Raw genomic sequence first — 15,144 nt, forward strand, 5'->3', positions numbered from 1 at the left:
CATTTTAGGTTATACATTGAAGTACTTTAATTAAGCACAAATTACTCTTGATTTCTAAACAGTTTTGTTTTTAAAGCATTCAAAACAGCGCCTACATACACTTGACTAAGGAACATTTCACAGGCACTTTAGACCAGCTAGAATGCAGTTAAAGGTCATGTATGTTGTGTGTCCTGCACGATTTCTTGTCATCAAAACAGCGAGCGCTTCCTCTCTGAGCATTCGCATAATGAAATAAGGAAGCAGGAACACGGGTAACACACCAAACTTTAAGGTGATGGGAGTTTATATTCACAGGGCTGCAGGCGATCCAGAGACTGTGCCGAGCCTCCCTTTGGCTGTAGGGTGACCAGAAATGGGTGGCCCGGGAGGCAGCTGGACTCGGCCGGCTGCCGAGGGAAGACTCCGAATGCGACCAAGGCAGCTGCTGCTTCGCAGCCAGCAATGCAACCGACCGCAGCTATAGGCACTTACCCGAAACATTAAATCTCACCTTGTTTTTGCCTCCTCACGACACCGACCTCCCGTGCTTTTGCGCATAGCCTCAGCTTTCCCAGCTCCTCCAAACAGCTCCCGAAAGCTCCCGGCCGGCACTGGCAGCCCCTAGGACGACGGCTCCACGGCCGCGCTGGCCCTGGCGGCCTCCCCCGGCAAACAGCCCAGCGCCCGTCCCGTCGAGCCGAGGCCCATCTCCCCGTGAGGTTTCACAACCCGCCACCCGGTACTCACGGCCTCGTCAGCTCCCCTGGTTCTCCTGGATCTCGCGGAGCTAGCAGCGGCCGAGGCGGCCCCGGAGCGCGTCCAGATGTGGCGGCTGCTGAGCGAGGAAGGCTCTAAGGAGATGAATTCGGAACTGGAGTCCAGGAGGTCGCAGGGGGGGCGTCGCCGCCGGCGCTGGCGGGTGTCGTTGGCCACCGGGCTAGCCGGGCGGGCAGTGCTGCTCCGCAGGACCACCATGGCGGAGGGAAGCGGGGACACCGCGACCGCTCCTGCCGCCACAGGCCGCGCGCCGCTCAGCCGCCTGCCACTGCCCAGCTCCCGCCGCCTTCCTGCCGCCCCGACAGCCCCTGCGCCGCCACCGCTGACTCGCTGTCCTCCGCCCCGCTGTCCTCGCGGCAGCTAGTTCCGACTTCGGCAGCGGAGCAACACACAGCACACTACGGCCTTTCGATATTTTGGCGCGTAAAAGTTGGAGCAGGTTGTTTTGCCGGCGTGGGATTGGCTCGACGGCGAGCACTGTGCCCACCCCTCCGTCGCTTCCCGCCGGCAGGGGGCGGGGTCTCCGGGTTTGCCGGGGCCGCCGCTTAAAGGCGACGCTCCCTACACGGCGGTATTGCAGATCTGCTTCCCTTCGTGCCCAGCTGAGGCAACCTAGGTGAGCGGAGCTGCGCTGACTGCACCTCTGCGGACTGTTCTGGGCCGCTACCTCGGCCGTGCCCCGGAAGCGCCTGAGGCGAACCGGGATGGCGGTTCTGCTGCGCCTCTGCGTTTCCTCGGGGAAGGCGTAGCCGCTGGCTCCCGCCGTGCCCAGCACTTCCTGCGCTGCTCTGACCGCCTTCCCCGCCCCGCCAACGCCAGCCATGGCGCGGCCCGTCGTCGAATATGAGGCGGCAGTGCCGCCGCGCTCCGCCTGTGTCTACACCAGCTGTTACTGGTAAGGGCCCCCGGTGTCAGGGGCCGGTGCGGGGCCAAGTAGGGAGCCGGAAAGCGGATGTCCCGCACTGTGAGAAGGGCTCCCCTCTCTTTCCGGAGAGGCGGCCGTCCCGTTCCGCGGGGCAGTGAGAGCCCTGAGCGGTCATGGCGCGCTGCGTCAGCCGCTAGAAGTGAAATTGGGGGGAAAAACATAAATTCTCGTGTTTTGCAGCGAAGAAAACGTTTGGAAACTTTGTGACTACATCAGGAGTCAGAATCGATACCGTTTGGAAGAATTTTACGCTGTTTTCATATCGAATAATAGAAGGATGGTGAGTGGACGAGATGAGATCTGATTGCAGCTATGGAGAAATTTGGGCCCTCAGACTGCAGCCCAGTGTGAGTGGAATGTGGTCCCAGACCTTTAGACTACAGCCGAGCATAGGTGAGACATGGGTCCAGGCATTTTAACCACAGACCAGCGCAGGTGGAAGCATGGTCCTGGGCTTTTCAGCTGCAGCCCAACCCGTGAGATACGGTCCAAAACCCTCTTCTAGCTCACTTTGGTTCAGATTCATGCACACCACACCATGTGAGAAGTTTCAGTTGTCTTACGCATTTCGGACCATGGAAAGCACAATATCCCTATGAACGGTGTGGGTAATTCTTCCCTGTAATCTATCAGTTTAGGAGAATGGTTATAGTACATGGTCTAGATAGTTATCGTCACCTTCATGCTCCTGAAACACAGAAATTAGAGAAAATTTCTGACTGCAGCACAGATGTCAGCTGATGAAGCTGATATGTTATCAAAGAACTACTGAATTAACATGAAATTTATCTGTATTGATCTGAAAAGTTATTCATTTCGGATTTATTCACTTACCACTTTCAGATTCCGCTCTGGAAGCAGAAGTCAGGATGTGGAGATGAGCCTGTTTTCTGGGTATGGCATTCTGCTTTCATGTTTTAGTAATTCTCAGTGCGTACTTCTGTAGTCAATAGCGGGATCAGACGTGGGCAGTTTCAGCCATTTTTACTGTAACAGCCTGTTACGTGTATGTTCTGTGCGAATATAAGGAAACACTTTGTTACTGTGAAGGCAACAGATCACAGAAGCAGGTTGCCCGGATAGACTGTAGATTCTTGATTTGTGGAGATCGTCAAAAGCTGTCTGGACATGGTCTCAGTCTTGCTCTAGATGTCTCTGCTTGAACAGGGCATTGGACCAAATTACCTCCAGAATTCCCTTTCAACCTTAACTGTTCTACAGTTTTGTACTAATATTTACTATTATATTACCACAGATACATAAGGAGCATAAATCTGGTGTTCCTTTTTACCATTCATAGTAAATTAACAGCAAGACAGTAAAATCTACAGATTTTAACAAACCTTAACATAGGTAAGATTGCATAACAGATTTGTGACCATTATTACCTGGACATTGTTGAGGCTACCATCTTTGTAGAATTTTAAGCACGTGTCTGTACCTGTAAGAAGTAGGTGGATGAAAATATTCATGTGGGTGTGGCAGAGAAGAATATAAGCAATGTATGTGTTCAGGTGTGAGCAATTAAACAGACTCATAAATGGTAGCTTTGGAGTGTCATTTGATCAGTGAATATAATTTAGTAATTGCCACTATAGAATTCCTTTCAAATATGTATCATTATAGACTTCTTTTGGTTATCTGGCATAGGAAAAAAACCCTCTTATTTCTTGTGGCAGTGCCCATTTCTGAAATTCCGCAGAATAATTTGCAAAATTCTGAAGTTCTGTGATTGCCAGATAATATGTTCTGTCCCAGACTATTGATAGAGTTATAGCACAAAAAAAGGTTTAGTTTAAAAAGATACCCAAGTGTTATGAAGAGGTTGAAAAAGAAATGGGGAGATTCAGGAAAGGCCACCACAGACTGTGGGTTTTTTATAGAAATTCATGAATCAAAAAGCAAGTTTTCCTCTGATACTTCAGTGGATCACAGGGTAGATAAAGCTTGTAGTTAATTTTTCGTACGCTGTAGCAAGTCATAGAATGTTTTGGGTTAGAAGGGACCTCCAGAAGTCATCTGGTCCAATCCCCCTGCAGTGAGCTTGAGCATCCTCCATGCCTGACCTTGAATAACTCCAAGGACGGGGCCTCAGCTACCTCTCTGGGCAACTTGTTCCAGTGTTCCACTCCCTTCAGGGTAAAGACCTTCTTCCTAATGTCCAACTTAAATCTATTCTTCTCTAATTTCAAACCATTGCCCCTCATCCTATCATTACAGGCATTCGTAAACAATCCCTTTCCAGCCTTCTTGTAGGCCCACTTCAGGTACTGGAAGGCCCCTATTAGGTGTCCCTGGAGTCTTCTCTTCTCCAGGCTGAACAACCCCCAGCTCCCTCATCCTGTCCTCATAGGAGAGATGCTCCAGCCCCCTACTTTTTCATGGCCAAATGATTCTAAATACCATTGCATGCAGTTGTGTATATATAGGTCTGGCAAAATAGCTTGCCCAAGATCTTTTTCATTCCAGTCCCTTTGTGGTTTTGTTTAATATTAAAAGCATCAGAAAACAGTGCCTCAGATTCTTTTTGTGAGTGGATTTAATGTAAGCTTTAGTAAAACCTGTTAAAAGCTATGTGCAGTTTAATTTTGGAAAACAGCATTGTGTGTTCAACCCAAATTTATCCAAACCTCAATCACACCTGTATTTCTTACAAGTTAAAAAATAAAACTGCACCTCAGAATCCAGGTGTCAAGATAAGATGGCTGCCTTGAAAAAGTATGATAGGTGTTTTTTCCCAGCTTCAAGAGCTACTACAGGAATTCATCTGACTCCTACACTCCTCTTGATCTGAGCTGTTTGCTGCTTTTTCAGCTGCCTCTGGCAGCTAACACTGGGCCCTCAAATTCACACATAGACTGTATTGGTGCAACAGGTACAATGTGTCAGAGGAGATGACTAGGATAATGTTAAGCTGTCATCTATTGCGAGCTTTTGCTTAGGACTGGGTTAAAGCCAAAAATACTTTTCCCACTCAAATGTTGTGTTTCAGTGTGGGGTATGAAAGGGATTTCCTGTTTTTTTTTTTTTTGTTGTTTTTTGTTTTTTAAGTAGTGTACATTGTACTTAAGCTGTCTAGGCTTAAATCCAAAGAGGCTGCAAAGGAATGGGTAGAATACCAAGGTTTCTTGAAAGGCTTGATAGACAAGACAGGCATTAGCTCACTCCCTCTTCATTCCAGAAGCGTTATAGGCTTAATACTTCAAGGGCAGAAAGCAGGATTTAAAGAAGGGAGCTGTGGCTTCTGCTTTTAGGAAGCTTCGTTTTTTCCCCACTCCTTTTGCCAGTTTCTCATTAACAGCTGTTTAATAATTGCAATTACTCTTCTTCCCAGGACTACCACGTTATTCTGCTTCATGCTTCCGGTGAGCAAAACTTTATTTATGATCTTGACACAGTGTTGCCATTTCCATGTCCTTTTGATGTGTACAGTGTGGAGGCCTTTAGGTTGGATGACAGCCTTCATCCAGAATTACACAGGTGATGACATAAAAGATAAAGACCATGAATGTTATTTTATTAAATCAAAGCTGAAGTTCTCGTTGTGGAAGTGTAGTGATGGAGAGTTTTCTGCTTTACTCCAACAAAATAAATGCACTGTGTTACTTTCCTAAAGTTTTAGTCATCAAAAGCCCTTTTCTCTCCTACTGTATTTTCATGTTAACTGGTTAATTGCTTGGCACAATATTGCTGATTTATGTATTTAATGAAATTAATGCTTCCTGATGGGAGGAAAGGACTGTTGTTCAAAGTGACTAACACGGTATTGTGTACATGCATCTTATGATACAATTTTGCGTTATTGTTTAGGAAAATCAGAATGATTCCAGCAGATTTGTACTTGAAGACATTTGCTTCAGACAGATCTCACATGAAAGATGCATATGGGAAATGGCAGAAACCTCCTCCGTCATACCCTTGCATTGAAACTGCAGGTAAGCTGCTAGAGCAACTTTTTTCTGCTTACGGTGTTGAATGGCATAATTCAAGATGCACACAAGAAATAAATATGCTAGAAGCACATCCAGCTAGCTTAGTACTTCATATGAGAAAAAAAAAAGTGTGTGAAACATTTGGCACTTCTTTTCTGACCATGTGAAGTCTGGCATGCCTCCTGGCATTTACTGCTATCAAACATTAATTACTGATCTTCAAAAACTGAGCAGAGAGTGAAAGGCAAGGAATACTGTTCTCTTGTTATAGAGAACAGAGGCCAAACAATTTGCTTAGGGGTTACAAAGTGGATATTTAAGTCTCCAGTTGAACGGACCTGAGCACACTTGCCAACTGGCAAGTCAGAAAACTTTTCCTCAAGCCTTAAGCTTATTTTAAATGATAGTCTAGATTATAGCCCCTTGGCCAAGCACAGAGAAAAATAAAGAGTTGCTATTTCTTCTGTGGAGCTGCTTAAACCATTCTTATCACACAGCACCTCAGCTTATTCTAGTTGTATGTTTGGCAAACTGGCTAACATTTGCTGTGTGTTTGTTCTCTCATTTTCTCCCAGACAGAAAAGAAAGTGTGGTGCAGTTCTGCTTTGAAAGAGTTTTCATGTTGCTGCTCTGCATGTTTGGTTTTGCAGCATTTTTAATAATGCAGTACTGCTGTGTGTTTGCATTAGAGAAGACAGGGTTAAAGTTGCTGGGAAGTTAATTCTCAGTCTTTGCTTTGGCTTCTAAGGAAGCTTGTTTCACACACAAATGTGGGCAGGAGTGCACAGATGGTGTCTTCATTGCAAAGCTTTAGGTATTTTCTAGACAATCCAGGTTATGAGGCACCTTAAATTCTATTACTTTGTCCTTTCCTCCAGTGAAGATTTATACAAAGGTAGTATAGGAGTGGAGAATGTCTGAATGAGTTCTTAGGTGGAGCTCCTCTAAATGCTGAGGACTTTTTCCCTGTGGAAACCTTATTGTTGAGAGGTAATGAAAGTGTGAGGAATATAGATCAGGCCAAATCAGGAAGATGAAAATTTTATATTCAAATGAGAAGAATGAAAAAAAAAAACCATTCCTTGTGGTTAGTAAGTTACAGAATAACTCAGTTGCAGATGTGCACATTGTACTTACAGCTGTAGTGAATCACTCCATAGCAGCAAACCCTATAACTCTTCCCTTATCTCTTGCTTGGCTGAAGTTTAACTCCCTGATGGGCAGCAGCCATATAGTCTCACCCAAGCTCCAGATTGTCATTATGACATTGGTAGATAGTGAAAGATACATAGATCTTAGTTTCTCATGTGCTTCTTTAGTTCGTACCTTGTCATGCTGAAAGAAACATCATCAGCCATCCAGGCCAACACCTGCTTATACAGGAGTTCCATAGGGCTCTGCCCCAACTGATCTTGAAGACCTCCAGAATTGGAGGTTCCACCACCTTTCAGGGCAGTCTGTCCTGATATTTGATCACTGTAATGGTGAAAAAATAAATTTCCTAGTACATAGTCAGAATTTTCCATGCTCCAACTTGCTTTTTTTGCTTCTTGTTTTGTTGCCAGGCTTTTCCAAGAAGGCTCTGGCTCTTATCTTCTTTGTGTCCTCTGATCAGGTAGATGTAGACAGCAGTAAGGTCTTCCCTTCATCTTGTCTGTTTCAGACTGAACAGGCTCAATTCTCTCAGCCTGTCTTTGAAAGACACGTTGTTCTGCTCCAAACAACTTGAAATTCTTCTTCTGGGCTCACTCCAGTGTGTGAGATGTCAGTGTTTTGGGCTTATTTGATTTTTGTGGTGTTTGGGGTCTTTTTTTTGTACTGAAGATCACAAAACTGGACAGAACATTCCAGCTCTGTGTTGATGTGCTCAGGTGTCCTGGTCAGTTTGCTGACTGTTGCAGTTGAAAGAAACACTGCACTCCCTGAAGGTGGAAGGTCATTCACTAGGTAGCTTTGCAATCTGTCTTGGAACACGAATAAACTGTGTCAGACATAGAATGTCTAATTCAAGTTGTCTTTCATTCAGTACCAGTTTCTCTAGCTTTTATTTTTTTGTCTTCCCTGGACTCCCTTGAGATACCTTATAAAGATGTGTGCTTCAGTGTGCACAATGCTGTACCTCAGTGAGGAGTCTGGCTCTTTTTAATTGCTGTAGAACCACTATGTGCTTTAACTTTCAGCTGAATCTAAGCTGTCCTTTAGTGATGTGGTTCCACAGATGAGCATTTGTCATGCAGGCCAGCATACAGGTTTAGAAAGCATTGCTGTCAACAAGTGGAACTGGTAATTCTCTTCTTTTAAAGACTGGTAAAGTAATGTCTCAGCACAGTTTTATCAGGCATAAAAGCACCTTATTTTAAACTTGATGGAAAACTGGGTGGTAGACCTTTTGTTATCATAAAAGAGCCTGGGCTTATTAATGTTCATGTCCATGCCAAATTCCATTACAGATAACTGTTTTCTCCCTGCCGTTTCACTTAGATAGAGTACTCTGCTTTCTGCATTAAATTGTGTTCGAAAATGATTAAATGGTGTAGGTATTTCATGTTAGAAGTGACTGCAATTTAATGGCTGACAGAAATGACCACATACTGGCTTAGTATCAAGTTATTTGTGAGGCACACTTAGATGAGAGCATTATTATTGTTGTTATTATTTTGCTGTCATTTAGAGTGGCCAAATTCCTAAGCCTCTAAGAAGGTGATTACTTTTGAGAAGGTTTTTGTATTACTTCTGTTTGCTATACATCTTCTTTGATGTTAAATAAATGTTTTGAAGACTGCAAAAATACACTACAAAACAGACTGTTACATTTTTATTGTATGAGCATTGTGTTAAAAAGAAATGTGCCACTCCATCTCTATACACTGTTCATCTTATCCTGCTTAGTTTTAAAGCTTTTACTAAAGACAAGGATATTTGCTCTTGATACTAAAATACTGCATCTTCCTGAGCAGAGCAGATGTCAAGCCTGAATATATCACTCTGTATAACGAAATTCCATAGCATCTAAGTCAGATTAAGTTGAATAGGACCACTGTTAGGGGAATGTAATTACCTGACATGAAACTAGGACAGGATACACTAGGACCTTTGACACTTTTTTATGGAAGCGTACAAGAAAATGTTTAATGACCATGAGATTCCTTTTGGAATTGAATCAAAGAATCTCTGTCAGTAACCAATTAAGCATTTTTAAAATTATTTCCTACTACTAACACAAAAGGAATAATTCTTGAACTGTATTTGTGCTGTTCGTGGGGTTGCAAATAAACCTTGTAAAATAAGCTTACCTCAAGTCATTTTCTTAGCTGAATCCCAGCTAGCTGCTCCCTTGCCCCTTTCCCTTGCAGTGGGATCAGGGAGAGAGTTGGAGGAAAAAAGTACACCTCGTGTGTCAGGATAGGCAGTTTAAAAGGACAGAAAAGGAGGGGCAAATAATGATGAAAGAATACACAAAACAAGTGATGCACAGTACAATTGCTCACTGCCTGATGACCAGCACCTAGCAAGTCCCTGAGCTGGCATACCCCCCAGGCCAGCTCCCCCCAGTTCATATACTGGGCATGATGCCATATGGTATGGAAATACCCCTTTGGCTTGTTGGGTCAGTTCTCCTGGCTGTGTTCCCTTCCAGCTTTCTTGTGCATCCCCAGCTGGCAGGGGGAGCTGAAAACTCTTTGACTTGATACAAACACTACTCAGCAATGGCTATAACATCAGTTGTGTTACCAACATTATTCTCATCCCAAAAGACAGCCCTGTGCCAAATACTAAGAGTAGAATTACTGTTATGCCAGCCAAAACCAGGGCAGTCATACAGTCTAGCTCATCCTTGAAAAAATTGAAGCTGGTACTAAGTGATTTTTTTTTTAATTTTTTTTTTAAAGAACCTTAGCATTATCATTTTTTCTTAAAACAATCTAATCCCAAACCAGGTGACTAAAAAAACCTCCTCAGTCATCAGAATTCACATACCATGCATTAGCCTTTTGCAATTGGTGCTGCTCTGTCCATCTCCCAGATTTAGGCCTCTGTGCTGCTTCTTGGCATTTCTCTGGTCTTTGCTCCACTGCTGTGCATGGACAGAGGAGGTAGCTAACATCACTGGACACACACTGCTTTTTCACCCAGACCTAGCAGCTCTGCTGGAATAAGCATACTTGAGCTGCAGCAGATTTCCCTCGTCTCACCTTGTTACCAGGGATCTGTTGGGAAAAAAAAAACACAACCAAACAATGCAAACAAAACACCAAACCCCAACAGGGATGAGCCTAGTATTTTGTCCAAGTAATAAGAATTAAAAAGACAGTATTTTGGATGCAGACTCATCGTTCTAGGCCTGGCAAGCCCAGCCAGGGAGTTTCTTTTAAGTCTTCTCTCCACAGATTAATGAGGTCTGATTCTGCTTAGTTTATGAGTCCTGATGAGATCAGCCTTCGTTGCTGCAAGCCTCTGTAAAGTACAGCTTGCACAGTGCATTTCAAAATTACTCAGAACAGATGGTCTTGTGGCTTATGTACAACTGTTAGCATCAGCTCAAACGCTGGAAAACATTGGTTTGAATTTCAGTTCTTACTGGGTGTTTGGTAGCACACTGGCAGAATTGACTTGTAAAGGCTTTTTGGGTTTTATTATTAAAATCTCTGGTAGTCATTAATGCTGGGGTTTACTTTTGTTTTGAAAAGCATGAGTAGGACAGGTGAGAGCTGGAGGTGCTGTGTATGTTACATCTATGTAACAGGCAAGCTACTAGACAGATGTCTGCAGTGTCTTTCTGTATCTTTTTTCTGAGGTGGTGGTGTGACCCTCATGAAAGCAAAAAAGAAGCACTAATATGGATATAATAGCTCATATGCACTTCATGGGAACCTTCTGCTCCTCGTAAGAATAAAACCCCAGTCTGTCAACATAGGTCCTTACTTCATGAGCTTTTGTGGAAGTAAAGAAATGAGTTGGGATAGAGCTAATTAAAGTGTGTCTAAGGGTAGATGTATTTAAATTCTGTGAGTGGCTCATTGAGATTCTGTCAGTGGCTGCTTTCTGTGAAACGTACCTTAAGGTCACCAGCTTTGTTTTACACCAAGATGGGCTGGGATGGTTTGCACAGTCAGTTAAATCTCAGCTGTGGAGACTGCACCCTCCAGCTGAGTGTGGTAACAGCCTTTCTGACTCTGCCTGCAAAAACACTTCTCTCCCTGCTCAGGCAAAGGAGGGGGTTCTGAAGAGAACTGTAAACACCTGTGCAAGTCTCTGAAGAGCCCAGCTTTCTAAGTATTTTAGAATGCCCCAAGGTTAGAATCATAGAATCAAGAAGGCTGGAAGAGACCTCAAAGATCATTGAGTCCAACCTGTCACCCTATACCTCATGACTATCTAAACCATGGCACCAAGTGCCACGTCCAGTCCCCTCTTGAACACCTCCAGGGATGGTGACTCCACCACCTCCCTGGGCAGCCCATTCCAATGGCCAACCACTCTCTCTGTGAAGAACTTTCTCCTCACCTCCAGCCTAAACCTCCCCTGGCGCAGCTTGAGACTGTGTCCTCTTGTTCTGGTGCTGGTTGCCTGGGAGAAGAGACCAACCCCTCTGAACTTGGAAGCTTTGTTTCAGACTCACTCACCTCCAGCAGCCCTTTGGCCTCTTTCTAACTACCAGTGGCAGAAGCCACAAGTTCATGACTAGCAATGCCATCTGATAGTGTGTGGCTTTGTATTTTGTCCCCACTCAGAGCAAAAGTGTCAGACTTGATTAAAAAAATAAAATGATACAAGAATCTCAGAGTGCCACTAGGTCTCATTGACAGTGTGCGTGCAGAACGAAGTGAGTGTGGTCAAAGAGGAAGATTAGCTCTGAGCCTGCACGAATTCAAGCTAGTATAATAGCTACAGCCCCTGAGGAGGACTGCAAGTGTAATGTAAATGTTACAAACAAACAAACAAACTTCTGTTGCTCTTGACCTTGCATGTTATATCAAGCATGTTCCTCCTTGCTTTTGTGGAGAAATCCTTTCGGTTTATCAACTGTAGCCTCCAGATTCCTCATACTGCGTCAGTGCCATCTACTGACCAGTTCTTAGACTATCCACTGGTCACAGCAATGTTCTTGTTTCTTTTGTTAAAATAACTTTTTATTTCATTAAACTTCTCTGATATATTGTGTTATGCTCTGTCCCAATCCTTTTGAATTTAAGAGAATATTTTGTGTCCTACAGACGTTGTGACAGAATTTCCAAGTTGTTAATGACAGCAGCTATGTTTGGAACTCTTCACCATGCACAGAACAGTTCGATGAAATTATTACTGTGCTATGCTTAGTGCACATAAAGCAGGGAATTTGTTCTTTTAAATCTTAAACTATATGAAAAATGGCATTAATTTTAAAACAAACACATAGGGGAGAAAAAGACAAGTTGGGAATTGGAAAACAGTCTTACCAGTCTAACAGCAAGCAAGAGCTGCTATCTGCTACTAACTGTTCTTGAGCTAAAACAGTAAGTTTGTTGAGTTTGTACTATTTTAAATCCCCTCAGTCAAGCAAAAATTGTCCTGTTCTGCCAGATTTATTTTAGCAGTAAGAAGATGCTTGGCTGAACATAAGGATTTTCAACATGCAGAGCCCAGTGGTTATCACAAAAAAGAGTAAGGGCCTGGCCTTGGGAGTGGTGAGAGCTGGAGTTAAGTAAATCACAAAGCTATGCCATAATATAGATGTGGTGCAAATAAAGGGCATCAGGGGCTGGATTATGGCCGGGACTCCTGGGTCTGGGGTTCCTGAATGTTGTCTTCCCTTCCTCACTTATGCTGTCCATAATGGTAAGCCTAATTACAGAAGCTTTTTGCAGCTGAAGCAAATTCCATCCCATGGGTTTTCTAATCCATTTGTTAGAGCCTACTCTTGTTTGGTTCTTAATCCTAAATGTGCACATGAATCATCCATGTTAAAATAAATACTTAAATATAGCAGGAAGGCTATAACAGTAAATCCAGTGGCTCTCCCACTCTGTTCTTGAAACTCATTCTCTTCCAGTTTTCTTTTAATGGGCTTTTAAAAAGATTATTTGTGCAGATTGTCAATTAGAGCATAAAACAACAAGCCCACAGATGTTTGCAGTCAGAACTGAATAAGCTGAGGAAGTGAAAACCTCTGATCAGCAAAGCTTGTACCAGGGGGGTGTGTATAGCACCTACACCCCTAGCTGATCACCAGCACTTTGCACTGAGCTCTCTGGGATCCACAAGAGGATCCAAGAGGGGACCTCCTCTGAGGGAGTCAGAGCAGATCAAGCTCCTGGCAAAGAGTGGTCATGATTACTTTTCTCTTGAAATGGACAATTAACATTTTCCCCCTCTGACTTCATTCAGGTGGTTCAGGATTGAAAAAAAAAAAAGTGTTTGCTCCAGCCTAGGTTGGTGTCCTTCTTTGCCTGAGCATCCATTTAGGCTACAGGCTGGGTTATGTCAGACTTTTCTTCTGGTTTGCATATTCTGGCCTTGGAGAGGATTGGTATACAGCAAGGACAAAGTTCAGGACTGGAGAGAGAGCAAATAACAGAGCAAAACTGTAGTCTGGGTAGTAATAAATCGTAGGTTTGCCAAGGGGCTAATGATTTCTGAGAGATGCTAAGCAACTTCCAAGTCTCTCTGCAGGTCTGATTCAGTTTCTGTGCAGTCAGTGTGAAATCTGACTCAGTTGACTGTGGTTCAGAACTGAATGGTGGAATCATATCTCCCCTGCCTTTCAGTAATCAAGATTTGTGTGAATACAGGAAGACTACAAGCACCTACCAGAAGTACAGGTTCCCTGCGTTGGTTGTTTTTTGCATTCCAGTTCTTTGCACTACTCAACCCTTCTAGGCTGCTGTTGCAGGGAAAAATCTTACTCTGTCCTACATATACCAGTTTCTAATGGCCAAGGATGCTCACTGATCTGGTAATGGCATTATTGCCATGGGTAGAGAGGGATTGTGGCAAACCCAGCATTTCAGAGAGTGGCAACAGCCACCTTTGTAGGACTCTAAACTTTGCAGGACTTGCTGGACTGTTGCTCAACAAATGTGCTCTGAACTCTTCACTCTTTTGAACTGAACTACCAAGGAGAGTTTGGGGAGCATTTTCTTGGTGGATGTATACCTGTGCTGCTGAAGCTGCATCAGGAGCTTAAATTTCCTTTTTTTGTTCCTTTTTTTAGATTCCAAGATGAACTTGGATGATTTCATCAGTATGAATCCCAGCGTGGGGTGGGGCTCAGTGTTAACCCTTTGTGACTTTGTGCATCGATTTGGTGGACAAACTAAAGACAGCTTGTCCTTGGAAGGACAGTGACCTGAACAAAGAAGTTCTCCCTGCTTCTGTTCTGAGTGTCTGTGTTTTGTTTTGCTGCTTTTTACACTTCTGTACATGGAATAGGTATTTGGGAAAACAGAACGCCCAATCGTAAATACCATGAACTGAATAAATTATTTTGTTTTGATTATGTAAGAATGTTTTTTAATGTCAAGTCAAAGGCACACATCCTACCATAAGCCTATTACTTTTCCATCTACTGTGCCCAAACTGACAAAGGCATTTACATGTAAGAAAACCTTTTGGAAAAATGTGTGCATAAAATACTGAACAGTGTAGCTCAAATTGCTACATCTCCACATTAGGGAAGTGATACATGGTATATTTATATTATGATTTCTAGCACTTACATAAACAGTCTGCATCTCAGTTTAGTTACTAACTTTATCAATTAAGCTTCATTTAGCACAAGCCCAAAGGTCAGGTCTGGAAACACAGATGTAGCAGTACAATCCTGAACTCCCAAGCACTGTAAAATCAGGCAAGCATCTAGGTTTGTGTGCTGTACAAGGGGAGAATTAAATGCCTGCAATTTCAGTTAAACTGTTGCTGGAAGATGCAGTTGCTTTTGCTTCTTGCACTGCACATTCTCACCTGCCCCTACACGCTTGCCCCTGGCATTTGTCAGACTGCACGGTAATCCAGGGTGGGAAGCTAAACTGACAGAAAGAAGTAAAGTTGTTTTTTTATCTGCCTCTTATCTGCCTCCTTGTACTAGCTTGCCATGAGGTCAGACACCTGCTCTTGCTGGCATAAGGATATTGGCAGGGACATATGGCTAGGGGGAGGGGAATGGGAAAGCTCTTCCATCTAAAGTTGCTTGCTGGTGAATTTCCTTAGGGGTGCTGTCAAGCTGCTTACTTGCATAGGAACCCAGGAAAGCCATCATGTTGACTGGGTGTTCAGAGCAAAGTCTCCCACATCTTTAGTTGAGTGCCCTGGAGGGGCAGGAGGCTAAAATGGGGTATTTAATTCTCTAGTTTTAGACTTGTTCTGCATTACATACTAACATACCATAGAATCACAGACTGATAGAATTATTCAGGTCAGCCAACTTCTTGTTCTGTCTCCTGTTCAAATCAGGTCAGACTGGGCTGCTCAGGGCTTCATCAAGTCAGGCCTTGCAAACCTACAGCCATTTGTGGTGGATTTCAATCTCTGTGAGGAAAAGCACAGTAACAG

At 43.7% G+C, this 15,144-nt stretch overlaps 1 protein-coding gene across 1 annotated transcript; it reads left to right on the forward strand.

Annotated features, from left to right (window-relative positions):
- Window positions 1-1,580: 1,580 nt before the first annotated feature.
- Window positions 1,581-14,012, forward strand: NTAQ1 (N-terminal glutamine amidase 1). Its single transcript, XM_054385287.1, has 6 exons — window positions 1,581-1,654; window positions 1,865-1,964; window positions 2,528-2,578; window positions 5,019-5,164; window positions 5,495-5,619; window positions 13,808-14,012. Exons 1-6 carry the CDS (start codon window positions 1,581-1,583, stop codon window positions 13,939-13,941), a joined length of 630 nt encoding a protein of 209 aa, XP_054241262.1. The 3' UTR covers window positions 13,942-14,012.
- The last annotated feature ends 1,132 nt before the right edge of the window (window positions 14,013-15,144 follow it).

Source organism: Indicator indicator, chromosome 12 (genome assembly GCF_027791375.1).
Source record: "Indicator indicator isolate 239-I01 chromosome 12, UM_Iind_1.1, whole genome shotgun sequence".
NCBI lineage: Eukaryota > Metazoa > Chordata > Aves > Piciformes > Indicatoridae > Indicator > Indicator indicator.

Coding starts and splice junctions, on each gene's coding strand:
- NTAQ1 (XM_054385287.1), top strand. CDS start 1,581: ATGGCGCGGCCCGTCGTCGAATATGAGGCGGCAGTGCCGCCGCGCTCC. Junction 2,579..5,018: donor GAGATGAGCCTGTTTTCTGG/GTATGGCATTCT, acceptor TCTTCTTCCCAG/GACTACCACGTTATTCTGCT. Junction 5,165..5,494: donor CTTCATCCAGAATTACACAG/GTGATGACATAA, acceptor GTTATTGTTTAG/GAAAATCAGAATGATTCCAG.